At 35.6% G+C, this 27,694-nt stretch overlaps 3 protein-coding genes across 4 annotated transcripts in view; 1 reads left to right on the plus strand and 2 right to left on the minus strand.

Annotated features, from left to right (window-relative positions):
• Nucleotides 1-27,694, minus strand: part of LOC101882393 (uncharacterized) — a 771,022-nt gene that overhangs the window by 201,954 nt on the left and 541,374 nt on the right. The window lies entirely within an intron of this gene.
• On the plus strand, nucleotides 1,061-21,276 carry il12b2 (interleukin 12B 2). 2 transcript variants are annotated; one of them, XM_068214872.2, is made up of 8 exons: nucleotides 1,061-1,843; nucleotides 3,345-3,426; nucleotides 5,616-5,864; nucleotides 14,701-14,803; nucleotides 14,889-15,052; nucleotides 17,768-17,931; nucleotides 18,461-18,586; nucleotides 20,881-21,276. In XM_068214872.2, exons 2-8 carry the CDS (start codon nucleotides 3,345-3,347, stop codon nucleotides 21,067-21,069), a joined length of 1,077 nt encoding a protein of 358 aa, XP_068070973.1. In that variant the 5' UTR covers nucleotides 1,061-1,843; the 3' UTR covers nucleotides 21,070-21,276. The 2 variants fall into 2 exon arrangements, with proteins under 2 accessions (XP_068070973.1, XP_001341726.5); XM_001341690.7 differs by lacking the exon at nucleotides 20,881-21,276 and having other exon boundaries at nucleotides 1,571-1,843; nucleotides 18,461-18,674.
• cfap161 (cilia and flagella associated protein 161) lies at nucleotides 21,133-27,616 on the minus strand. Its single transcript, NM_001017774.1, is given in 7 exon segments — nucleotides 21,133-21,476; nucleotides 22,851-22,924; nucleotides 23,004-23,162; nucleotides 23,860-23,941; nucleotides 25,788-26,026; nucleotides 27,205-27,294; nucleotides 27,402-27,616. Coding segments are annotated over 7 exon segments (906 nt in total). The 5' UTR covers nucleotides 27,474-27,616; the 3' UTR covers nucleotides 21,133-21,286.

Consider the following 27,694-nt stretch of genomic DNA (forward strand, 5'->3'; position numbering starts at 1 on the left):
ATAAAGGTCACTTTGTCAAGGGTAAAGGTGTTTGGAAGAAAGTTCACGCTCCCATATTTCAATTCAAAAGCAGAAATAAACAAATACAAAATAAAAATATAAATCACAAAATACGGAAAACTGCAAATTTACTGATATTTTTTAAAAATGAAGGGGACAAAAATATGCGTTTAAGCTTCTAATGTAAGCTATTATAAATGATCACTACTCATTGTAATAAGTTGATTCAAAAGCAGAGCACAGAAGAGTAAATTGTGCGGGAGAATAAAATAAAATAAAATAAAAAGTAACTTGCATTACTTTCTTTTTAAGTAACTCAATAACAAGTGCTGCATTACTTTATCGTCACGAAAAGTAATATAATTATGTCTAATTCACTTTACTTGCTGTGCGCTATATCCGCTACACTGATACACAGGCTATAAACCAACTAGACAAACCAATCATTGGGTTAAAATGAATTTAAATTTAAGTACATTATTTAATTACATTAAATTACATTTATTATAGACTTAAAAAATAGTCTATATACTGTACACTTTAGAAATATATACTGTATTTTAATTAACACTTCCCGTATATTGTGATTCACAAGTGCTTTCTGTTTATTTCATTATGGCACTTTTTAGCTCTGTCTTCTTTTGATGTTAAAATTTAAACCCTACAGTTTAACAAAGTGACTTTTATTGACATTTTAGTAGCTTATAATAATATAATGTAAAAGAAATAATATATAGAAAAATGTGCAATGTACTGACAGTTTATTGAAAGGTTTTGCAGCGTAATATAGAACACTAACCCAGACATTATATTACTTTAAACGATTTAAAAGTATTAATAAAACTCACTTCTTCAAACTTTTCAAAACTTTTGCTCCCCTATTTTAATTCAACATCAGAAATAAACAAATTTAAAAAAAAAAACTTAAAACATGCATCACAAAATACGGAAAACAGCTAATTTATTTACGGATTATGTTTAGTTTAGGGAAAAAATATGTGTCCAAACCTACAGTATAATGTAAGCTACTATAAATGATCTCTACCCACTGTAATAAGTTGATTCGAGAGCCGAGCACAGAAGAGTAAGTTGTGCTGGAGAATAAAACAAAATAAAAAGTAACTCAAATAAGTAATAACAAGTGATGCGTTACTTTATTTGTTACTTAGAAAGTATCATTATTGTGTTATTCGAGCTACTGATACACAATATAAAAAGTCATTTTAAGGACTTTAACTGGACAAACCAACCATTGGCTTAAAAGGAATTTCAATTTAATTACATTTATTATAGATTTTAATAATTATCATTTAAAAAATATACATATTTAATTAACACAGTATTTTGTGATACACAAGAGTTTTCTGTTTATTCAAGTTCAATTGCATTATGGCACTTTTATACTCTGTCGTCTTTTGATGTTAAAATTTCAAATTCTAAATACTCTAAAACTCTAAAGGGAAAACTAGGCTACTAATAGCTAATATAATACTTATAATGTGAGCTACTAAATAAAATAAATAATCACTACCCATTGTAATAAGTTAAGTCAAGCACAGAAATGCAAGTTGCGCGGGAGATCTGATGATGACAGAGAGAGGAAGAGAAGAACAGCGGTGAATCTAACACTTGTTCATGAGCTCGAGGGAAACTCTTTCCAAGAAACAACAGCATTTTGCCCACGGGTTACGTGGGTGTTATCGAGTGGGAATGTGTGGAATAAAAGCTCACACAGACCCCACGAGAGTTCACTGCACCGCGGACAGAGAGGACTGACTTTAACTGGACTTGTTCTTGCCTCAGCGTTGGGTTTGACGTGCATCACAGAGCAGATACAGCGAAGGTAAGACATGCAGAACTCTTGGAGAAACTACGAAACTATAATAGAAAGTTCATTTAAGCACTGCTAATAGGCATTTAAAATACATATTTAGAAGTATTTATTTATTATAATTAAATAAAAATACAATAAATAATAATAATAATAATAATGATATTAACGGTCATAAATAAAATAAAGACTATTATTTTAGCTTATTAATAATATTAATACAAAAATACAAGATAAAAAAGGGTAATAATAATAATAAAATATATATTTAACAATAAATATTGAGATAAACCTATATAGGGCTATTTATTTTTGGTGAAATAAATCTGTCCCGCACTGTATTTCACTCAATCTTTCGCTGTTCATATTATTTGGGAGTTTTTTTTTGTACTTTATTAAGTAGCCTATATATTTTATTAAAATGTTTACTATCTTCATATTTTGTTAATCTTATGAAATGTTTTTTAATAATTCATATAAATTAAATAGCTATATCATGTTATTTACTTTAAAAACAATAATTTTAATCGATATCCAAATATAAACGCAAAATAAGTTGATCTATCTATCTCTCTATCTATCTATCTATCTATCTGTCTATCTATCTATCTATCTATCTATCTATCTATCTATCTATCTATCTATCTATCTATCTATCTGTCTGTCTGTCTGTCTGTCTGTCTGTCTGTCTGTCTGTCTGTCTGTCTGTCTGTCTGTCTGTCTGTCTGTCTGTCCGTCCATCTGCTCAGTTGTTTGTTCATCCATGTCTATATCTATCTATCTATCTATCTATCTATCTATCTATCTATCTATCTATCTATCTATCTATCTATCTATCTATCTGTCTGTCTGTCTGTCTGTCTGTCTGTCTGTCTGTCTGTCTGTCTGTCTGTCTGTCTGTCCGTCCGTCCGTCCGTCCGTCCGTCCGTCCGTCCTTTTGTCAGCATTTTATACAGCTAATTAGGTTTACTAATTATTACATTTCATGATTATATATACATAAATAATTCAGCTGTACTTTTTTTTACCGTTTATCAATAACATTTATAGATACAGCTAATAACTGTAATTTTACTATGACAATTATTGTTGTAATTAATTATTAATATTAATTATTTTAAACATAGATTTCCTGTTAAATTAAAGAGATCATCAGTTCTCAATTATTTAGGCTACTCAACCTCAAGATTTCCCAACCTGTATCAATTTCTTTTTCTCCTAAACACAAAATATAATAGTTTGAAGAATATCAGGAACTAAGCGGTTTCTGGTCCATATTGACTTCCACAGTATTTCTTTTATATAGCCTACTATGCAAGTCACTATTGACCAACTGTTTGCTTATATTAATTTTATTAAATATATATCCATTTGTGTTAAGCAAAAATGAAAAATCCCTTTAATATGACTACACTAATTAATTAAGATATTAGTTTGCTTATACATGTTCTGTATCTAAAGTAAGTATAAATTAAACAGCTGTGAATTTAATTTAATGTATTTCCTTCTCCAGATGTGTCAGCTGACAAGAGTCATCCTTCTCCTCTGTTTGTCCATAGTGAGACTGTCTGCGCTTAACTTTTTCCCAGGGAAATGTAAGGGCACTGACCACAACATTATACGCACACACACAGTTTTTAATAATGGGGATCTCCCTACTTCTGTTTCTCTACACAGAAAAAATGTTGACTGGTATTACAAAAGTACTTCTATTTATAAACACAATATCACACGCGAGTTACGAGTGCGATACTCCGTTTATAAATGGAAGCACTTTTGCACAGCTCGATGGCAGAAGTGTGTAAATAAACAGCAACCACAGAGTCTTAAAACACGTTTAACTGCGGAAATACTTCATTCTGCCACAGATTCGGGTCATTTATTTGTAAAGTGATTAATACGTTTGGTCCTGTTGATAGTAAACTGGTTCCAGAAAACAGTTCTCAGCCAATCAGATTTAGGAAACAGAACATGGCAGCTATACAAAAAAATACTATTAGAAAATGCTCAGTTTCTCTGCAATTATTAGGTATAGGTGGGCGGCACGGTGGCTCAGGGGTTAGCACTGTCGCCTTACAGCAAGGTCACTAGTTTGAATCCCGGCTGGGTCATTTGGCATGTCTGTGTGGAGTTTGTATGCTCACCTATGTGGGTGCTCCAGTTTCTTCCAAAGACATGCAGTATAGGTAAACTGGGTAAGCTAAATTGACCGTAGTGTCTGTGAATGAGTGTGTTTGGGTGTTTTCCAGTACTGGGTTGCGCATCCGCTGCCTAAAGCATATGTTAGAATAGTTGGCGGTTCAATTTTCAAATATAACAATAATAATAATAATAATAATAATAATAATAATAATAATAATGTTTTCATTTGTTGTGATCTTGATTTCTGAACCCTTGCAGTAGTTAAAATGTTGTTATTGTGTTGTCTAAACATTAATATAAACATTATGCAATTGTAATGTGTTTGAGTAATTTTTTAAATGAGATTTTTATTTTGCTCTGTGAACTACTGATAACATTTCAACTAAATATAAAATAAAATTGCTATCATTTAGAGCCACAATATCAATATCAATAGTTGCAACATAGGCTCATTCTGAAAACGTACCCCTATATATGTTTCTGGAGCTTGCAAATTATGTAGCCAAAGGTACGTATGGCTGCATTTCATCTTTAAAATGAACACTACCAGCTGACCGATTAGCTCCATGTGGACGGCTTTTCCACTGGTACCAGTTTGTCAAGTGGCTCGTTGCATACGTCGGAAGATTTGAGACACAGAGAGGAGTTGACTGCGACAATTGGGTTTGAGTCGGGTGAAGAACGGTTCCAGAAAGTGGGTAAAACAAAAACAGAAGCCAAAATATAAAATAAAAGAGCAATTAACAAGGTGAGAATGTGATAAATATGAAATCTTAGTAAAAATCAGACGAGGGCTTTTTATTTTCTGGATTGCTTTACAAAACACTGTGGGTTTTGGGAAAGTGGGTGGATGGGGGGTTGGATTGGTCAGTCGGTCGGTCAGTCAGTCAGTCAGTCGACAGCTGCCTCTGGTGGACACGAGAAGAGCACACACTCGCTAGAGCGCTTTGCGATCTCAAAAAGTGTACACAGCGGCCTCTGGTGGATTTACGAAAACAAAAATTGCAAATAAACGTAGCTCCTGGGACGTATTTGGTGCTCTCCAGAACTGTACATAGGGCTACGTTTTCAGAATGAGCCTGAATATTTTAATTTCTGATCAATTGAGCTTTTATTAAAATGTTAATATTTAATTGAAAGACATTTTATCCCACGTTATTAAAGAAATAATACATTTGACTTATTTTAACCAACTAAAACCAAGCCGCCTTGATGTCAAAACAACATTAAATTGACATTGACGTCAAAAATGCTATCTGATTTGATGTCAAAATCTTGACGTCCATTTGACATCCACACACTGATGCTGTTTTGACCACCAAAATAATGACATTAAAAGTATAACAATAACATTAGAAAGGTTTTATTATCCTGAAAGCTTTAATTACAAATGAACACTGGATTTTGCATCCCTAAAATGCATGCAAATATCAAAAGGACATCAAATTGACATCTAACATTGACGACAATAAAAAAACGTGAATATACTTTCAATTGGAGTCAATTTTTGATGTTTTTTGACACCAATGTTAGATGATGTCAAGAGTCAATTGACATCAAATCCATTAGCATTTTTGACATGTTTTGACATCCAGTGATATCTAGAGAAACTTTCATGTGGCCATTGTTTCTCTTTGTGCAGTTAAAGTTGGCGAGAGAGGCACAGACGTGATCTTGACCTGTCACACAAGTGAACATGAAATCACGTGGAAGCATCAGGACGCACACAGTATATCGAAAATCTCAGGATCAGAGTTTGAAAAAATCAGCGGTCGAACTCTGACCCTGATGGACCTGGACGAGGACCAGATCGGCAACTACACCTGCTGGAGCCAACAGGGTCTGGAGGACTACACCTATCTCCTGCTGGATAAGACCAAAGAAACTACAGGTTAGAACACTCAGGGTTCACACTCTACGCCGAATGTCATGTCAATCTGAATTTCCATGACCTACACTGTAAAAACATCTGTTCATTAACAGTGATTTTCTATTTATTTACAGTTGTAAATTGCATTATGGGATGTTGATATCTGCTCTGTTGAATTTGGATGTTGAAAATTTAACTCTACTGTTTAACAAAGTGACTTTTATTGGCATTTTAGTAGTTTGATAATAATATAATGTATAAGAAATAATGTATAGAGAAACAAAATAACCGAAAATTATTTTAAAATAACCGAAAATGTGCTGGCAGTTTATTACAAGATTTTTGTAGCGTAATATACAACACCAAGCCAAACAGTATATCACTTTAATTTATTAAACATGTTCATAAATATTATATATATAATTTTTCAATACTTTTTAATGTTAAAAGTTGTTATAAGAAAGACAGAGGTATCATAATGCAATAACTGCAATTCAAAAGCATAAATAAATGGGGAAATAGAAAACAGAATAGAAAAACAGGCAGCTGTTATGTTAAACAGTCCCTCAAAAAAAAGCCATTCTGTGATGCTGACATTAGCTTGATTTTGTTTTAAAATTTCTATAGATATAGGACATTGCATTGCATGCATTGTTTCATATCAAATTATTTATAATCACTCTGTTGAGCGATACACATGGTACATCACTGCGCTTCTTCTTAGGTATGCAACCCAGGCTCATCCGGATTACGTACCCCTTTATAAATTTCTGGAGAGTGCAAAATACGTCCCAGGAGCTTCGTTTTTTTTGCAGTTTTTGCGAATTCACCAGAGGCTGCAGTGGACGCTTTCTGGCGTCTCACGGGTGCTATTCATGCATGCTGTTCTCACATAAATCCACCAGAGGCAGCTGACTGACCAACTAACCAACATAAACAAGAAAAGGAATGGCGTCATACCACCCCAGTGTTTCCTCTAGGATTTTTTCCAGCTGTGGCGGCAGGCCTTTTTTTTACACAGATCTACCAACTACCTGTGGCGTTTTTTCAATGACAAATGTCGTGAGTGCAGTTTTAGAAGTCGGGATCGCATTTATGTAATAGCCTACAAGCATGCGAATCTCTGTGCTTGCTGATTTCCTCTGCTCGTGCACAAAACTTCTTGCAACCTTCTTGCACGCCCCCTCAAATAGAAGCCGATTCAAGAGCGCGCAGATCTTCTTGTGCGCTCTCAAACAAACGCTGCTGAGTACGATTTAGTGCGTTTATGTAACGAGTATGTCTCCAGCATTTATTTGATTTGCTAGGAATATTTATGAATGTCTCTAATAGACCTACAGAGTTGCATTAATGCATCCTGAAGTAAAGTGAAACGGCTATACAGCGTGTTTGCTGGCCTCACGCATCACGCACCTGTCAGCAAGTCAGTCAGTCAGTCATCCAGTCAGTCAGCACGTCATTTTAAAAAGTAAACAAATGATGCACAACACTACTATGGACACAGAAAAGTTTGCGCTATTATAATTCACTTACCCTTTAATACGTTTCGGTGCGATTATTACCCGCTATTAAAAAATAAAATATTTTGAATGAGAAGCTGTAATGTAGCCGTGGCGAGATGAATTTTGGCATGGCGCCCCGCCATGGAAGAATGAATGTAGTGGAAACCATGCACCCCATAGCGTTCATTTTAAAGACAAAATGCAGCCATATATAGCTCTGTCTACACAATTCACGATCTCCAGAAATGTATATAGGGTTATGTTTTCATAATGAGCCTATGTTACAACCATGTGTATGCGATCCACTTTAAATGCATTGTTTCACATTATCGAAAGCACATTCAGCCAAAACTAATTTGAATAAGGGTACGTTTGTTATATTCGTCATGAAATTGACAATTTATTAATGCCTTTAAATTCTAATAATTATGAGAATTAAATAATAAGAAAAAAAAGTAATTCATGTCATTCATTTTTCCTTTTAATTATGAAAATTTCCCCTGCAAAATGCAGGAAAGACTAGTTGAGCACTGAGCAGGCAAAAAAACAGCCACAGACGTTTGTTACTAACAGGTAGAGCCTGGTGACTGCATTTAATTAAGTGGGAAAGGAATCAAATGTCAGTAAAAACATGATATAGAAAAAAAAAGTTTAGAAACATTTAAAATGACAAATAAAACCGGATATTTCATGACTTGGACAACAAATCTTTTAAATTCTCTTACTCTCAATGTCTGGAATAATAGACCCTTTGATTTAAAATCCCATGGTATTGCAGAAATTGTATGACCTGCGAACCCTGAACACGGCACAGTGTAAAACAGGGTAAAACATTAACTAAAAGTTATCACCATACTTCTGATTATATTAAAAATTGTATATGTCATAAAATGTCAAGAATTAAATATCCTAATGGGATAATATTTCATTAAACATGCACTAATTTGCATACAGAAACATTTAAACATTGGATGAGGTCAGGTTTAAAATTCCTTCTTGATTTTTTTTACATATTAGAGTTAAAGGTTTTTACAGAGAAGATTTTGGGAATCTCTTGTTATTAAGAATAAACAATTCCCTCTGTAAACAACCTTCAAAATGTCAGAGATGAATAAAACTGCAGTTTGGTGTATGTATAAAGCTGCTAAGTGGAAATGTATAGTTTATTAGTGCAAGAGAAAAATCAGAGTTTGAGTAAATAGTCCATTAACATATTGTAATTGAAATTTATACATAAAAAGTTGTATTAGTTAATGCATGTACTAACATGAACAAACAGTTCATGTAATACATTTATTACAGTTTTTCTTCATGTTTGTTAGCATTAGTTAATTGTTGACTGTTCATGTTAACTCACAGTGCATTATGACCAAGCTTAACAAACATGAATTTGGATTTTAATAATGCAATAGTAAATGTTGAACTATGATTAATAAATGCTGTACAAGTATTGTTCATACTTAGTGAATGTTAGTATTTGAACTAATGAAACTATAAAATGTGACCTAAATGAATCATACTCTCATGTAACACTTAAAAGTGCATGCTAGAAATTTTCTTTATGTTACACTGATTAAACACTTTATAAAACAGCCCAAAACCCCGGACATCTCATTTTTAATCTCATCTCATGGTTAGGAATAAGAAAGTTTGACAGGAATGTTGAACCAGCTTGCATCCTGATATTCATTAACTATAGAGTTAGTTAACCAAACAACATTGCAGTAAAACATTACACATTAAAATAATGTCCACAGAGGTACATATACAGAGTCTTTTTTTTTTAATAAAAACTAATAAAAAGATCAAATAAAAATATCTAGACTTTTTAAAAAGACTAATAAAATATAATTAAATATCCAAATAAAAACTACAATAGTACCTCCAGCAGGCTTGATTAAAGCAGTAAATCAAATCATGATTTTTTTAAATGTAAAGTTTGATTAGATATTTATTTAGAACTAAGCATGCCTGAAATGATTCCTCGATTATTCATTCTAGTTCCGCATTTCTCCCTAGCTGTCCACACAGTCCCTGAATTCAACCAATCATAATCATTCACCACCGATCAAACTTTCCATTTCGTTTGATTCTGATGTCAATGTCAGTTTTTGCCTAAACAAATGATACAATAAATTATGCAAATAAATTCAGTTTATTAGTGTAATCTCCACCCGGCAGATTTTGTGGACATACATATAATATCAGAGTTCTGTAGCAGAACTTTTCGCACACCACTAGATCTTAAATCCTAAAATCTGAATTAAAGGGGATCTACAATATTATGCAATTTTTTACAAGATGTAAAATAAGTCTCTGATGTCACTAGAGTGTGTACGGTATGTGAAGTTTCAGCTCAAAATACCACACAAATTACTTTTCATAACACTTTTTTTTTTCATAACTGCCCCTTTTAGGCTTTGATCCTAATTGTGCTGTTTTGATGACTGTTGCTTTAAATTCGAATGAGATTGTGTGATCTTTATAAAAGGGGCGGGGCCACAAACCATGTGCGTCAGCATAGTGGCAGATTTAAAAAAGGACTAACATTATCTCAGTAGAAAGCTGAAAATCTTAAATTTCAGGGTGCTTTCACACCTTTACATCAATTGTTTTGTTCAGAAACAGTTTAAAATCGTTACAATGTTTGTTCTTATTGCGGTTCGCTTTCACACGGCAAAGTTTCTAAACAAACCAAAATAGTTAAAACAGGTCACGTGCGAGTAAACTCTCCTCACATTGGTCAGAATTTCACGGTTTATTTTTCAGAGTCCCTCAGAGTCCGCTCAGCTGTCATATGTGGTTATTTTACATATATATATATATATATATATATATATATATATATATATATATATATATATATATATATATATATATATATATATATATATATTTACATTTACATTTAGTCATTTAGCAGACGCTTTTATCCAAAGCGACTTACAAATGAGGACAAGGAAGCAATTTACACCACTAAGAGCAACAATGAATAAGTACTAAAGGCAAGTTTCAGGTCTGTAAAGTCTAAGAAGGGAAGTGTTAGTAATTTTTTTTTTTTTTTTTTTTTTTTTTTTGTACAGTTAGTGTGATATTCAAATAGGCAATTGCAGATTAGGAAGTGAAGTGGAGACTAAATAGTTGAGTTTTTAGTCGTTTCTTGAAAATAGCGAGTGACTCTGCTGTTCTGATGCAGTTAGGGAGTTCATTCCACCAACTGGGCAGATTGAGCGTGAGCGTTCGCGAAAGTGATTTTTTTCCTCTTTGGGATGGAACCACGAGGCGACGTTCATTCACAGAACGCAAGTTTCTGGAGGGCACATAGATCTGCAGAAGTGAGTGCAGATAAGAAGGTGCTAGGCCAGAAGTCACTTTGTAGGCAAACATCAGAGTTTTGAATTTGATGCGAGCAGCAACTGGCAGCCAGTGCAAACGGACTAGCAGCGGAGTGACATGTGCTCGTTTAGGTTCATTGAAGACAACTCGTGCTGCTGCATTCTGGAGCAGTTGAAGAGGCTTGATAGAGTTAGCTGGAAGCCCAGCTAGTAGAGAGTTGCAGTAATCCAGTTTGGAGAGAACAAGAGCTTGAACAAGGAGTTGAGCTGCATGTTCAGATAAGAAGGGTCGGATCTTTCTGATGTTATAGAGTGCAAATCTGCACGATCGAGCAGTTCTAGAAATGTGGTCAGAGAAGTTTAGTTGGTCATCAATCGTTACTCCAAGGCTTTTCACCATTTTGGATGCAGTAATGGTTGCCCCATCCATCTGGATTGAAAAGTTATGGTGTAGAGTCGGGTTGGCAGAAACTACAAGCATTTCCGTTTTTGCGAGGTTCAGCTGAAGATGATGATCTTTCATCCAGTGTGAAATATCCAACAGGCAGGCTGAGATACGAGCTGGAACCGAGGGATCATCAGGATGAAAAGAGAGGTATAGCTGGGTATCATCAGCATAGCAGTGGTAGGAGAATCCATGTCTCTGGATGACTGGTCCTAGAGATGATGTGTAGATGGAGAAGAGAAGTGGCCCAAGAACAGAGCCTTGAGGTACCCCAGTGTTTAGATGCTGTATGGTTGGACACCTCTCCCCTCCAAGACACCCTGAATGACCTGTCAGAGAGGTAAGATCTGAACCATTGTATAACAGTGCCCGCAACGCCCAGTGACTCAAGCGTAGATAGCAGGATCTGGTGGTTGACAGTGTCAAAAGCAGCTGACAAGTCCAGCAAAATGAGGACTGATGATTTAGAGTCTGCTTTAGCCAGTCTGAGATCCTCCACGACCGAGAGCAGGGCAGTCTCAGTTGAGTGGCCTTTCTTAAAGCCAGATTGCTTGTTGTCCATGAGATTGGTTTGAGTAAGAAAGTCCAGGACTTGATTGAACACTACTTTCTCCAGAATCTTGGCCATGAATGGAAGCAGGGATACTGGTCTGTAGTTTTCAAGTAGCGTATGGTCCAGGTTGGGTTTCTTTAGCAGTGGGGTTACCCTAGCCTGCTTAAATGTAGTGGGGAATAAACCAGAGTCAAGAGATGTGTTAATTATGTGAGTCAGTGTTGGTATGACTGCAGGAGAGATGGCTTGCAAGAGATGAGAGGGAATGGGATCGAGTGGACAGGTGGTTGCATGGCTAGATAGCACAAGTTTGGACACCTCAGACTCAGAGAGCTGAGAAAAAGAGGTGAGTGTGTGTGGTGTTGGTGTTGTATCTTGCGTGTTTGTTGTAGGTGCAGCAAATTGAGCACTGATTTTTGCAGTTTTGGTGCAGAAGAATGTAGCAAAGTCATCAGTAGTAAGTGTGGAGGATGCGGGTGGAGGAGGAGGATAGAGGAGGGAGGAAAATGTTTTAAAAAGTAGGCGAGGATTAGTGGCATTGTTGATTTTCAGACGGTAATACGTCTGCTTTGCAGAAGTAACCTCAGCTGAGAAAGAGGACAGAAGAGTTTGGTATGTTAAGAGATGTGCAGGATTTTTAGTTTTCCGCCAAATTCTCTCCGCAGCCCGAAGTTTTGAGCGATGCTCACGGAGAGCATCCGAGAGCCAGGGTGCAGGAGGACTGGCACGGGCTGGCCTGGATGCAAGAGGACATAATCGGTCTAGACATGATGCTAGTGTGGAGCAGAGTGTATTAGTGGCACTGTTCGAATCAAGTGCAGTGAGTTTGCGAGATGGAGGAAGAGAGTCTGAAACAATGGTGGATAGTCTATTGGGTGAGAGAGATCGTAGGTTTCTGCGAAAGGTAACCAGTGTAGGAGTGTGTGGCGGCTCAGGAGTAATGTGGATGTTGAGAGACAGAAGGAAATGATCAGATATTTGTAGTGGAGTTACTATTGTTTGATCAGTGAAGCAGTGTCGTGTGTAAATAAGGTCTAGCTGATTACCTGATTTGTGGGTAGCAGAAGTAGGTGCTCTTTTTAGGTCAAAAGAGGCAAGCAAAGTCTGAAAGTCTGCAGCTTGCGGTTTGTCAACGTAAATGTTGAAGTCACCTAGCACCAATAAGGGAGTGGCAAAATTAGAAAAAGATGAGAGAAGAACATCCAGTTCATCTAGGAAGTGACCTAATTTACCTGGTGGGCGGTAGATGACAACCACATTTATGTAGAAGGGGTGGATAATGGTGACTGCATGGAATTCAAAGGAGCTGATTGTTGGCAGGGACGGTATCAGAGTAAATTTCCATTCTTTGGAAATTAGTAGTCCAGTCCCACCCCCTCTCCCTGTCTGACGAGGAGTGTGGGAAAAAGAAATTAGCAGAAAGAGTAGCATGTGTAGCAGTGTCATCCGGCCTCAACCAGGTCTCAGTTAGAGCCATGAGATTATAGTCAGAATATGTAGCTATGGAGGTAATAAAATCAGCCTTGTTAACAGCTGATGGACAATTCCAGAGGCCCACGGAGAGAGAGAGATATATATATATATATTTTTTTTTTTCTCTGGGTTTTCACCTTTATTGTACAGAACAGTAGAAAGTATTGACAGGAAAGCATGGGGAGCAGAGAGAGGGGAAGGATCGACATATAGGACCACGAGGCGGGAATCAAACTTGGGTCGCCGTGAGCAACGGAGTGCATGTGTCGACACACTAACCACTACACCACTGGCGCTGACATCCGGCTATTTTAATTTATGATGATGAGCAATACGACATTATAAGCAAAAAGGTGCGCTTTAATTTTAACACCCACAGACATTGTCAATAGAGAGGTAAGGCTTTCTCATACTCATTTCAGGGTTGTAAAAATTAATCTATTGAATCAATCAATCTATTAAAAAACGTAAGCCAGAATTATGTATTATAGGCCTAAATTATAGAGAGAAATAGTAGATGAACCGAGACTGCAGTCAGATCATGAAGCAGATCAATGTTGATCTTTCTTTCGAGGTGTCAGTGCACAAATGAACAAAGCATTAGGCCTAATACAAAATATTATAAGATAAAATATGGAAAAAGTTCAGATCGTAATTTCAGTCAATTTTCCTAACAGATAAACAGCTCTCGTTAATATTTCATCATGCTTTCACTTTCGTATTCGACATAAAACGCACATCTACCGGTAGGAATGACATCCGCCATATTCATAATTCTCTCTTAATAGTTGTATAAATGGCTATTACATATCCATAATACACTGTGATATAGCCTGGTTTGTTAGTTTGGTGGATCATATTGCTTTCTCAATACAATAGATCCGCTCCAGAGTTCGTTTCAATCGAATCCAGACCACCTCATTCAGGCCGATTAATTTGGTGCGAATCGGATTGCGGGTTTTACATATGCCAAACGAACAGTGCTAACTGGGCAAACGAGAGAGGTTCCAAAACAAACGTCTAGGTGTGAAAGCACCCTCAGAAGAAGGCAGTCTATGGAAACTAGTGTTCATTTGCATCCTAAAACTCCACTTAATGTCTTTTAGCTGCTGACATTATCTTCAGCAGGTATTGTGTGAAACCGCTGATAGAAGATGGCTGCTTCTCACTCAGGGCTGTTTATGCTAATCAGGGAGAGATAGTCACGAGTGGGCGGGGCTTTTTTTCCCTCTGATGACATGTACAAAGTGAGAATCTCAATTAAAGAGTCTCTGCAGATTGTTTTTATCAAGTGTGATTATATAAAATAAAATTAATTAATTTTAACCATGAAAGGCTGGCTATATTCACACTCTGTTGCCTGTGTTTAAACACTTTATAAAAGTGATTTTTGAATAGGTCCCTATAAACCATATATTTATTCTGAAAAAAGCAGCATTATGATTAATAATAATACGTTTTTTGTTGAGTCATTGAATGGCTGAGCCATAAAGCAGGAAGCAGTTATACTTTCAGTTTTGGACACAGACGTTTCTTTCTTCCTTTTCAGCTTTCAACCTCAAATGCACAGCCGAAAGTTTCTCCTGCACTGAACGAATCAAATGTTCCTGGAGATCGGATGCATTTACTGCGTTCAGACTACGCAATTCAAGGTATCGAACGCACAAGCACACCCACACAAACCAGAAAATGATGATATGGGTGACTCAATCGAGATTGTTTCATACATTTATTTAGGGATAATGGAAAATGGGTGTCAGAGTCTGTGGACGGGGTATTTTATCTCCCACATTCAACCGATTCCTATTCTGAGGAGTCTGAGCGACTGCAAATAACAGGAGAAGCTCTTTCTGCGTGCTGCTATATGAAAACTGACTACAGCTTCTTCCTGAGAGACATCGGTGAGTTCAGATCGTGTGTTGATGGTTGAATACTGATTAACTCAGTTGGAGGTTTAAAGAAATCAGGCTCATTTCACAGATGAATATTGAGCAAGTGTTTGGACAGAGTTGAAGTAATCAAAGTTGAAGTAAAATGACAACAACAGATTATTTTGTTTTACTTTAGAGTGCTCAGCATAATTGAGTACAGCCCATTTTAAAAATGAATATTTGTATCCATTTCTCAGTGAATGCAATGTATATTGGTGCATTTAAACAAAGCAGATTTATTAAACAGATATATTTACTAAAATTATATTTTAGTCACCAAACATATTTAGAAACTAAAAAATAATACAATTAAATTTAAGCAAAATATTGCAAAAATAAATTACAGCCCACAAAATGTCAACTAAATTTTTCTTTTTTTTTTTGTTTGTTTGTATTTAATATTTTTCTATATCATATAAATTTTGCTGTACTAGTTTTTGGAACGTTTTTGTAAGTTATTTTGTTAGATGAGCTCCAGATTTGGCTTCAGTCCTGACTAATCTAAGTACTTAAGTACTTTTTAACTATGTTTGATTGATTGTATAATTCTTGTATTGTTTTTTTTAGGTTGTTCAGGGACAACAGATGAAAAATAGCCTTCGGGCTAATTCTGGTGCATTGGCAGAAATACTAATTAAAATACACTGTCCCTGCCAAATAAACAAATAAATAATAAAATAAATAATGTAAATGCACAAATATAATATTGTATGGCTTCCTATTAAAATTATGAATTAAAAAGATAGATTTGTGAAGAGTGTATTTATATATGCTGAGCATTGTAAACATTTTTTATTTTAATAGACAATTTTAGTTTATTAATAGTTTAAATTATTATAATTTTTAAAATATTTTCCATTGTTATTTTTGTTAAAAAGTTTAATAAAGGTTTCATTTTAAAATGTCTATATAGTTTATACTTATTTTTAATTTGGTTTACTTTTTACCGATTTGTTTAATTTTAAGTAATATTAACCCATAATAACTAATAATTTAACACAAACAATTGTCTTTGAGGAAAAAGTAAAAATTCTATATATTTATATACTTATATGGAGTTTTTTTTTTATTTTCCAATGAAGTTAGTATACATTTCATTTTTAAAAAATAAATAAATACTAATTTACTTACTAATATACTATAATTATATTATTCATTTATTTATTCATTCATCTTCTTTTCGACTTAGTCCCTTTATTAATCTGGGGTCGCCACAGCGGAATGAACTGCTAACTTATCCAGCATATGTTTTACGCAGTGGATGCCTTTCCAACTGCAACCCATCTCTGGGAAACATCCATACACGGCCAAATTAGCTAACCCAATTCACCTATACCACATGTTTTTGGACTTATGGGGCAAACCGGAGCACCCGGAGAAAACCCATGCAAACATGGGGAGAACATGCAAACTCCAAATACAAATGCCAACTGATCCAGCCAGGGCTCGAACCAGTGACCTTCTTGCTGTGAGGCGATTGTGCTTCCCACTGCGCCACCATGCTATAGACCAGTGGTCACCAAACTTGTTCCTGGAGGGCCGGTGTCCTGCAGATTTTAGCTCCAACCCTAATCAAACACACCTTATCAAGCTAATCAAGGTCTTACTAGGTACACTTGAAGGTGTTTTGAAGCAAGTTGGAGCTAAACCCTGCAGGGACACTGGCCCTCCAGGACCGAGATTGGTGACCCCTGCTATAGACCATTTTGAGGGATGTAAACAAAAACAAGGGTCCCAACATATTTCCTGTTTTACATTTTTAATCTCTATAGCTTCCGAGAATCCAAAAAAAGCCACATACTGATAAGTAATGTTATGATAGCTGTTCAAACGTTGTGGTTGAATTGCCTATTACAGTTAATCAATAGTTGGGACAATGACATGACCACATTGAAATGGTCTATAATTATATTATACTATAATTAAAATGATGCCTTTTTTACAAGATGTAAAATAAGTTTCTTATGTCCCTAGAGTGTGTATGAGAAGTTTCAGCTAAAAATATTCAACATCCAACAATTAACTCTCTGAAACTGCCCTTGTTAGGCTTTGATTGTAATTGTGCCGTTTTTGTGACTGTAGCTTTAAATTCAAATTAGATTGTGCTCTTTTCAAAAGGGGCGGAGCTGCAAATGCCTATGCTTCAGCATAGTGGCAGATTCAAAACAGGAATTATCTCATTAAAATACTGAAAATGTCAAAAAAAGTGTCTCATAACAAGGTAGTCTATGGATACTACAGTATTAATTTGTGCATCCCAAAACTCAACATTCATTTTGCCTCCTAGTCACTGACATTTTTGTTAGCAGGAATTGTGCGAAAACTCTAATGTAACTACTAACTTCTCAATCGGGTCTGTTTATGCTAATGAGGCAGAGATCATCACTAATGGGCGGGGCTTTCCCTCTGTGATGACACGTATAAAGGAAGTATGTCAATCAAAGTGTTTTTGCAGACTGTTTTATTCAAGTATGATTATAAAAAATAGAATTAATCAATTTTTACCATTAGATGCTGGTTATATTCACAGACTGTTGCCACACAACTATATTTAAACCCCTTATAAAAGTGCATTTTGCATAATAGGTCCCCTTGAAATAATCATACACCCTAGTTGGCTAAAAAGTAAACACTGGTCTGCCTCACGTCATCACTGACTGAATGTTATTTGTCGTTTTTTCCTAGTTAAGCCAGCCAATCCAAACATTTCCATCTGCAGAGTAAAGGATGAGGGCAGTGATGAGCAGATAACCGAGGTGGAGGTGAAGCCTCCATCCTCTTGGCCACAGCCGCAGAGTTTCTTTCCTCTGACGCACCAGATTCAGTATGAGAATCGAGATGATGGCATGGTACAACATAATCTCCAGCACACAAACACACATCCTGACTAACATTGATAGTCCTTCTGCATTTCTTTGAGGATTTGTTTAGTAAGGAAAAAGACTAATCATGTGCATTAAATTACATATATGAAGAGTTTAGATGCAAAAACCTCTAAAAGCTATGTGATGTTTTCTTCCAAAGTACAGTATGCTGTAGGCTGAGTAATTTTAATTTTATAGTGACAAATAGGTTCTTTTTATTGCTTTTTCAAGTGAAATAACTGAACCTAAACATAGGAGGCAGACAAAAATGCATTTCAGACGGCGTTTAGAGGTTTTTGCATCTGAACTCTTTATATACACAAAATCCAGTTTCTTAAGACGCTCTAAAATATGTGTTAAATGTGTTTAAATGTTATCATATGTTAAAGACAATTATTAGAAGCTCTATAAAATTTTAATTCTCAAATATTTGAAACTTGAGGACTTTGTTTTTTCTTTAATAGTGAATTATCCTTAGTAAGAACTGAATTTACTCGCTTTTAATTCTCCACAGCTGAAAACTAAAGAATGGGAGAAAGACTCAAAGGTCACAGTTAAGGGCTTGATCAGAAAGCTGCGTGCCCGCTGCAGAGACCCACTGCTCGTCTCCCAGTGGAGTGAATGGACCCCCTGGACAAATGTAAACTAGTGTTTACACATTATTTATTTATTTATTGACTTATTTATTTATTTATTTGATTGTTTATTTATTTGATTGTTTATTTATACCTCCCTGTCTTTATTTACAGTTGAAGTCAAAATTTTATAGCCCTTCTGTGGAATTGTAATTCTTTTTAAATATTTCCCAAGTGATGTTTAACAGAGAATTTTCTTTTTCAACATATTTTAAAAGATAATATTTAATAACAAATGTCTATTTTTTCAACTTATTTTACAAGTGCAGTTTAAAGGTTTAACTTGGTAATTATGCTAATTAGACAGGTTAGTAATTTGGATAAAAATATATTTCTTAATGTCTGCATGAACCAGAAGCTACGACATTTTTCTTTTCGTATTGTGATGCAGCTCCTGTAGAGAAACGGAATATCAAATGAGAAAACAGTGGCGTAGCTTGTTTTTTCTACTGCGAGCTGATTGGATTCAGGCAATTCATTCAGAAAGATCGGGAAAAGGGTTTAGGGAGAGTTATTACAACCTAGCATACATCTCCTCCTCATCATTTCTGTTTGTTATCAAAACTGACTGTTGGTTGGAGTGTGCTTAAAGGTGCAGAATTTAAGTTTGACACCCAGTGGTTGAACTAGGTATTGCATGCCTGGTTTAAAACACACGCCAGCACAGGTTGCCAGACTGATGAAATCAACAGTAGTGTGACTAACTAATCGAGCCTAAAGGCTGATTTAGTCATGTTCTAACTGAAAGCAACGGCAGGCGATCGAAGGAATTTTTTTAAATGTTAAAAGTAGTTTTTAAATGCTAATAATGTGAGTTTGAATGCCATTTTGCATGACATTTATTGCCATATAATGAAAGCAGCAGCAGATAGTTCAGCTCAGATCTGGAAAATAAAATAAGCCATTTGAAATTGAACTTTAGAACTGTGACACATATCAGTGATTCAGCATCTACATTTAATTATGTTTTAAATGTATTAATTAGATTATAAACCTTACCATTTCATTGGGGTGCAGTTAGTGCACTATTCTGTGCTTCTGAATGGCTGTATTTAAATTTCTGTCGTGTTTCGTCTGGTGCAAACAGCCAAATTGCTGTGGAACTCTGAATCCGTATCTCATTACGGAGTCTGCTACTGTCCAACAGAGATTGCATTGGAGTCATGAACGCATGCTTCGAGAGCCTTCCTGACTGAATGAAATACGCTGTTTTTTAACAAGGCAACCCGGCGTGCTGAAATATCATTAGCTAAACTGGCATTGGGCAGGTTAAATGAACAAAACAAAAACAGTTGTTCCGGCACGTAACGCACATTTTCAAAGCCGAATATCTGACTTCAGCATTGCTTTTCAGATAAACAAGATTGTTCACTTAGCATGTTTCTTAAATATCTGCAAACATATTATGGTATTTTTATGCTTTAGAAGAGTCAAAAACGTACACACAGCACCTTTAAGTATGTTAGCCATGCCCAATACCTCAGACAGAACTAATCTTAGAACTGAACTGAAAACAGCAAGTGCATCTTTAGAGTTCATAAAATGAACTTTATTTCAGTTTTCGAAGAAATTTTTTACAGCTAAATTAAAACAATTATTCAAACATTATAGGAAATACTGTTAAACATCACCTGGGAAATATTTGAAAAACAATACAAATTTCACAAGAGGGCTAATACTTTCACATCAACTCTCCTTATTTATTCTTTGCATATGTGTTATGCTTAAATGATGGTGATGATGTTATTGGTTATGTATGATGAATCAAGCCTTTGTCCTATTAAAAACCTTTGCTCTACTTTTCTGGCTCTTGTTTTGTTCAGTTTATGCAATATGAGTTTCAGTCATGCTTCGGCTTGGCTGTGATTCACTGGCCTTGAGTATCAGGAATTATTATGAAATGCGGTTTCTGCTTGATATGCACTACAATTTAAAAGTTTGGGGGTGTCAGATTGTTTATATATATATCTATTTATATATATATAAAATCGTCTTTTAAATCTTAATTTTTGCTTGATACAAAACATAGTAAAAAGTGATGTTGTAAATATTAAGAAATGCTAAAACAATCATTTTAAGATAATCAAGATATTTTTAAGATCTTTACATTTTATTCTAAATTAAAATCCTAAATTCCCTAAATTAAAATGGTAAATCCTGTAATGGGACAGTGTTATTCACTGAGCTGTTCACTGCAGTACTGACCCTAAACTTTGAAAAGGTTGTGAATATACGAGAGATGGATTTGAGAGTGTGTGTTTACTAGAGCATACACATGACTCTTTTGTTCTTCGTGTAGGTGTCAGACAGAGCCAATGGAAACAATGGCAGATTGGACATGAAAAAAGGGAAAAAGATGAGAAACCGTCAGAAAAAACATCAGAGAAACCGTCAGAAAAATCATCAGAGAAACCATCAGAAAAATCATCAAAATAAGAAAAAACATCAGAATAATCAGCAGAAACATCTAAACTGGGCAAAAATGTAAATTGTTAATATGTACTATATAAAATGAAGATTGTAATTAGTGACAATGAATTTGCGTATAAGCTATATTAAATTGTTGTTTTTATTAAATTGCTGCAATGTTGAGCATTTTTAAACAGCAGAGGGCAGCAGTGGATAAAGTTAGCTGGATTTGTGGAATTGTTACCTTTGTAAAATATAATAAAACCTTGAATTGATTGGTATAATCATTGTTCTTTTTAACTGCAATCCTTTACTTGTGTGTCCTCCTGGTTTTCTTTGTGCTCCTCTTGCTGTAGTTGAAGGAGGCTTTGACTCTGATTGGCTGGATGAGCGGTGGAGAACAGCCAATGATTATTGTCCTGCTCTGCCTTATGAGAGTCCAGGAAAGTGTGAGCGGTGAGTTCATACTCTTTACCGAACTGAGACCTAAACACACAAACCAATCAAATAAATAAACACAAAATGACCATCAAACAGTTCTTAAGCTTATGCTACTGTTTTTCCCTTATTTTAATATCTCTCTCTTTGTTTAGTATAATAAAAATATGGAAAATATTAAGTGACCACTAAAAAAATTATCAACCAATGACTACAATAAATTGTAGTTTTTTTTAACATTCATTGATGAATAAAATTTAAATAAAACTGTTTATCTGTATTATACAAATCTTTTGCAACAGTAATACATTAGTTTTTCTAAAAGGAAAAAATGTTTTAAAATATACAAAAATTATACATATATTTACACCAAAAGGCCACTTTATTAGGTACACCTATCCAACTGCTCATTAACACAAATCTAATCAGCCAATCATATAGCAGCAACTTAATGCATTTATGCATGTAGACATGTTCAAGATGATCTGCTGCAGTTTAAACCGAACATCAGAATGGAAAAGAAAGGTGATTTAAGTGACTTTGAATGTGGAATGGTTGTTGGTGCCAGACGGGTTGGTCTGAGTATTTCAGAAACTGCTGATCTACTGGGATTTTCACGCACAACTATGACTAGGGTTTACAGAGAATGGTCTGAAAAAGAGAAAATATCCAGTGAGTGCAAATGCATTGTTGATGTCAGAGGTCAGAGGAGAATGGCCAGACTGGTTCCAGCTGAAAGAAAGGTAACAGTAACTCAAATAGCCACTCTTTACAACCGAGGTCTGCAGAAGAGCATCTCTGAACACACAACACGTCCAACCTTGGCGGATGGGCTACAGTAGCAAAAGACCACACTGGGTGCCACTCCTGTCAGCTAAGAAGAGGAAACTGAGGCTAAAAATTCGCACAGGCTCACCAAAATTGTACAATACAAGATTAGAAAAGCGTTGTCTGCTCTAATGGGTCTCGATTTCTGCTGCAACATTCGAAAGGTTTTCGGATGATATTAGATTCAACAAGGTAGTGGAATATTTCCAGTACCTTGTTGAATCTATGCCACGAAGGATTAAAGCAGAACTGAAGACAAAAGGGGGTCCAACCCGGTACTTTTAAGGTGTACCTAAAAATCTGGCCAGTGTATTAACATTCATTTATTTATTGTAAATAAATCCTTGCAAAAAGGATGCATTAAATTCATAGTAAAATAATTTGTATATATTTTTTTATTATTCATTCAATACTAAATAAAAATATTGTATGTCTATATTAAACATATGAATTTTACTTTCATTATTCTATATGAAGTACTTGTATTTTGAATGTATTTAGCACATGAAGTACTTGGAGTATTTATAATATTTATCTGCTCCCTGCTCGCATGCATTAAAACGTATAGGTACAAAATGAAATACACCATATTACCATAGGATGTGATTGCTCAGTGCAGCCAGACATTGATTGGTCTTACAGTGGGAAATCAAAACCTTGTTGTTCACCTGCCAAAACAAAGCATTCACTCTACATTATTAAACTGCCAATAGCAATAAAGTACATTTGAAAAACATAAAGATATACCTGAACCGGGTATCCCTCATTCTCAAGCCTATCTTGTGGGTCGAAATAGAGCACCTTCCACCAGCACAGGAAATCAAACTCCTCTACTAAACTCAGCTCCTGCAGTCGAGACTTCTTAGCACACTTCTGAAATGACTTGTGATCACTGGCAAGAAACAGCTGTGTGGAATTGAAAATCATTTAAAGTAGGAAAAAAATTACAATGGATGTCAATGGGTGCCAACTACCAACATTCTTCAAAATATCTTCTTTTGTGTTCAACAGAAGAAACTGAAAACTGATGACTACATTTTGAAGTGCATAAATCATTAATATTTTTAAAAATTGTTTAAATACAGAAACACATTATATTTCAGCAACTTTATTTAAAGTTTGTCTCAAATAACTTGAGTTTCAGTTTCTACAAGCCCCTTATTCTGAAAATGCACAATCTGATTGGCCAGGTGACCCAATGTACTATGACTGGCTAATTATCTGAAGTGTGTGTCGGATTTAACACCCCCTACCATAATCAAAACAAACCATGTGACACCAATTCAATTCATTTAAAGTAAGAAAAAAATTACTTTGGAAGTCAATGGGTGCCAACTACCAACATTCTTCAAAATATCTTCTTTTGTGTTCAACAGAAATAAAACAAAGCAATCAAGACAAACTATACATAATTTGAAAGCTTAACATTTCAAGTTTCCATAAATGATATATCTATCTATAATTAAGTAAAGGGAGAGAAACGGATAATTTTCATTTTAGGTGAAATATACTTTTACGTTTTTTACTTTTTATAAATTTAAAAAGGATGAACTGTACTTAAACATGCATAGTGTAAAACATGCAAAAGTATTTTGTTGTTTACCTCTCCAGCAAAGCCTCCAGTGGTTTTCAGGGCAAAACTTTGATCATATCTGACCACTTCTCCATCTGAGCTCCCATCAACACTGAAACACAGAAATGAAAAATATAGATATCAGCATCAGCATCCATAGACAAGTAAATGCAGATGCCACATGAAACTGCTCCAGATATGTAGATGTGTCTGCCATGTAAGAGTTATTGTGTTGAAACTTACAGTAAAAAAAACAACAACTAAATTTTGTGCTTTTATTTTTATAAAGTCAATATTACACTTTAAAAAAAATGACAGTAACATTTTAATGGCGAGTGAGCTAGCACCATCTTGTTGTATTTAATCAATTTCCGAAAGTCATTGCTGACATTTATCACATGTATACATAGATATACATACATTTTAGCTATGCTCTGATCGATCGGCCAGAATTCAGTATCGGCCAATAATCACATTTAATGACTCAACTGGTACTCGCCAATCTGGCCGATCGCAAGTGTTTGTTTACAAGCAGAGGAAGATGCACGTGCGCACCTGGGTTATACAGATAGCAGCTACAACATGCAAGAAAATAAATGATGCATGGGGGCGTAAGTGATCTCTGCGCACAAGTGACAGCAGCTAAAATATATAAAGATGTGATGCGACCTCGATTTATACAGTTTATTGATGAGACTCGATAAAATAGCAATTTAGTATTCAGTACATAACAGTGCAGTGAGCACTCTAAATGGTTATAAGAAACATGTTTAAGATTATATGCAGTAATAATAACGTATAGGATTATATGCAGCATCCTTAGTTTATTATCTTAGATAAAGAGAGATCTCTAAAGTATTCAATTTAATTCAGCTTTAATTGTATAGCGCTTTTACAATGTAGATTGTGTCAAAGCAGCTTCACATAAATGGTCATAGTAACTGGAACAGTGTAGTTCAGTTTTTAGTGTTTAAGGGTGCTTTCACACCTTTGAATCGATTCAGTTGTTCCGAAACAGAGATTACAAATGTTACATTGTTGCTCTTTGCTCTTGGAGCGGTTCGCTTTCACACTGTAAAGTTTCTAATCGGACCAAAAGAGCTAAAACAAGTCACGTGTGAGTTACCTCTCCTCACATTGGTCAGAGTGTCGGGGTTTATTCCGTTTATTTAGGTTCCGAAACAAAAGTGTAGGTGTGAAAGCACCCTAAGTTCAGTTCAGTTTAGCTCAGTTCAGTGTGGTTTAAAGTCATTACTGAGAGTCCAAGCACTGAAGAGCAAATCCATAGATGTGTAGCTCTACAGATCCTGAACCATGCAAGCCAGATCATACTTCAAAGTATCTTCATACAGATCAAAATATCATACTTCCAGGGATAACATGCTTTATACAATGGCAAAGTTACATAAAGCTTGAAGCATCAGAATTGGTACTCGGTATCGGCCAAGGAATGACAAGGAATTGATATTCGGTATCGGCTGCAAATATCCTGATCGAAGCATCCCTAATAAATATGTTTATTTTGTTTAATGTAATGCGTTACACTAACAAGGACTTGTCACAGTTCATACTTATTATCTGTCTCTTGATGTTTTTATTTTTAGCCATTCTGAAGAGGTGACTAAAGATCCATTTTTTTTCTATCAACACTTAAACTACCTTCTGCCCTTTAATACTAACATGTTTTATTTAATATTGCATTTGTTTTATTATTAAAAAAGTTTGCTTAGATGTTCGAGTACTAGCTCTATCTTGTGTAATCTTTATTCTCTCTAATTTACCTATGCTTCTGTAACCAAACCATTTCAGTTCAAGAGTTCGCACTTAGATATTACTTGATACTAATAGCAGGTTTGGCATGCTGTCCCGGGAGAGAACCCTGTGCTCGGGGTTCAACTCTATTATATATATTGCAATTGTTTTCAATAATGTGCAACTCTAATGTGCAAGTGCAATACCTTATAATGATGAAAGTGTTTCTAACACAAGGGTCCATGCTATGGGCTCCTCCCACTTGTAGGGGCCCGAGAAGGTGAGGGCCTGTGTTTGTCTGTGAATGCGATGTGACATTACTGCTGTCCGCAATGATGCTGAGGACACAGGGGCTCCGCTGCATGTGACCTCCATCTCCACAGTTCACCAGCATTACTGTGTCCCCAAAGTGTAAAAAACCATCCTGAGATACGGATAAACTCACCTAACAAAAACATTGCATATTACTGCCACATTCAGCAGAGAAAAAATACATTAAAGTGAGGAAAATATGCTCCCTATTTTCCTTTATGATTTATTTTCTTCTGTTAAACACTAACGATATTTTAAAGAAAGCTGAAAACCTCTAACTATTGACTTTCATAGCAGGATAAACAAATACTATGGAAGTTCACCACTATGGACCACACCAAACCTTGATCTAGACTTTATTGTGGGGATGAAAAGGATAAGGGAACAGTGGGATGAAGGGGAACATAAGTAAGAGGATAAACAGTGAACAGATAGGTACAGTAGGTTAATCGGGCGTTCTACGATGATGCCCAGAGACTCAGAGCGTCCTACAATGATTCCCAGAGACTCGGGCATCCTACGATGATGCCCAGAGACTCAGACGGGGGTATCGTCTTTGTAGTATTTTGGGTAGTGTCATTAAACCCCCCGATTCACCCTAGGAGGGAAGAGAGGGCTATAAGGATTGTTAGTGGAAAGTTAATGGAAAGCATGGAAAGGAGGCTGGGTTCGAGAGAATGAGAACAGTGCTAGAGGGCTAATCTGCCTTAAATAAGTTTTAGGGAGTAGGTCAGGGATGTCAAACTCAATTCCTGGAAGGCTGCAGCCCTGCACAGTTTAGTTCCAACCCTAATTAAACACACCTGATCAAACTAATGAGTTCTTCAGGCTTGTTGGAAACCTACAGGTAAGTGTGTTGGAGCAGGGTTGGAACTAAACTGGGCAGAACAGCGGCCCTCCAGGAATTGAGTTTGACATCCCTGGAGCAGGTGATTGGTTAAGGAGGCAAAGTGAGACATGGTCCTGCTGCCAAACCTTTGTTAACAATTTAACTCCTTTCAACGGTTACTGGCTTTCTTCAAAATATCTTATTATGTGTTCAACAAAAGCAAGCCAGGTTTCAAGCAAGTAAAGAGTGAGTAAATTATGGTAGAATTTTAATTTATGGGTGAACTTAAGTTCACATAAAACATTTTTCAATACGGATTACAGTAACACATTTTAAATTAGGAATTTAGATTGAACTTATATTTTATTATTATTTTTTTTATTATTATCAGCATTTTATCAGACATACCTGGTCATCTTTAAACACTGCTCAAAAGCACTTATATCAGACAACAACAACATTAAAAAAAGTCCTAACGTTACCGGTTTCAGAATGCTTTGTTTCAACGCTCCTTCCTTCTGTACAGTGAGTTCGCCTCTGTCTTTTTGCAGAATAAACTCCTTTAAGGTTTCCTGCAGTCAGAAATCCGATCATTATTTCTCATGTGTTGTTTGTTCAAAAAACTATCTAACGTTACGCACGCGCAGTAAACCTTATGAGAAGTGTTCAAACAACAAACCTCTTCTAAAGTCACGTCTTCTTTCCAGTTTCCCACACGAACGCGCGGGTTGTAGGTCCGAACGTGAGCCATTTCTCGGTCGTTGTAAAGCCAGAAACACGGTGAAGTCTGTTAAATACTATTTTAGTTTACAAAAGTTGACCAAATGAGCCTAAAACAGGTGACTGTTACCAAGGATGCGCACCAAATATGGACCTAGTGCGCATGCGTCTGTTACGTCCCCATGGTAACACTTTCTTTGGTTATGTGGCTGGCTAATGTTACCAGAATAGATTTTCGCGCTGATACAGAAG

Source organism: Danio rerio, chromosome 18 (genome assembly GCF_049306965.1).
Source record: "Danio rerio strain Tuebingen ecotype United States chromosome 18, GRCz12tu, whole genome shotgun sequence".
Taxonomy (NCBI): domain Eukaryota; kingdom Metazoa; phylum Chordata; class Actinopteri; order Cypriniformes; family Danionidae; genus Danio; species Danio rerio.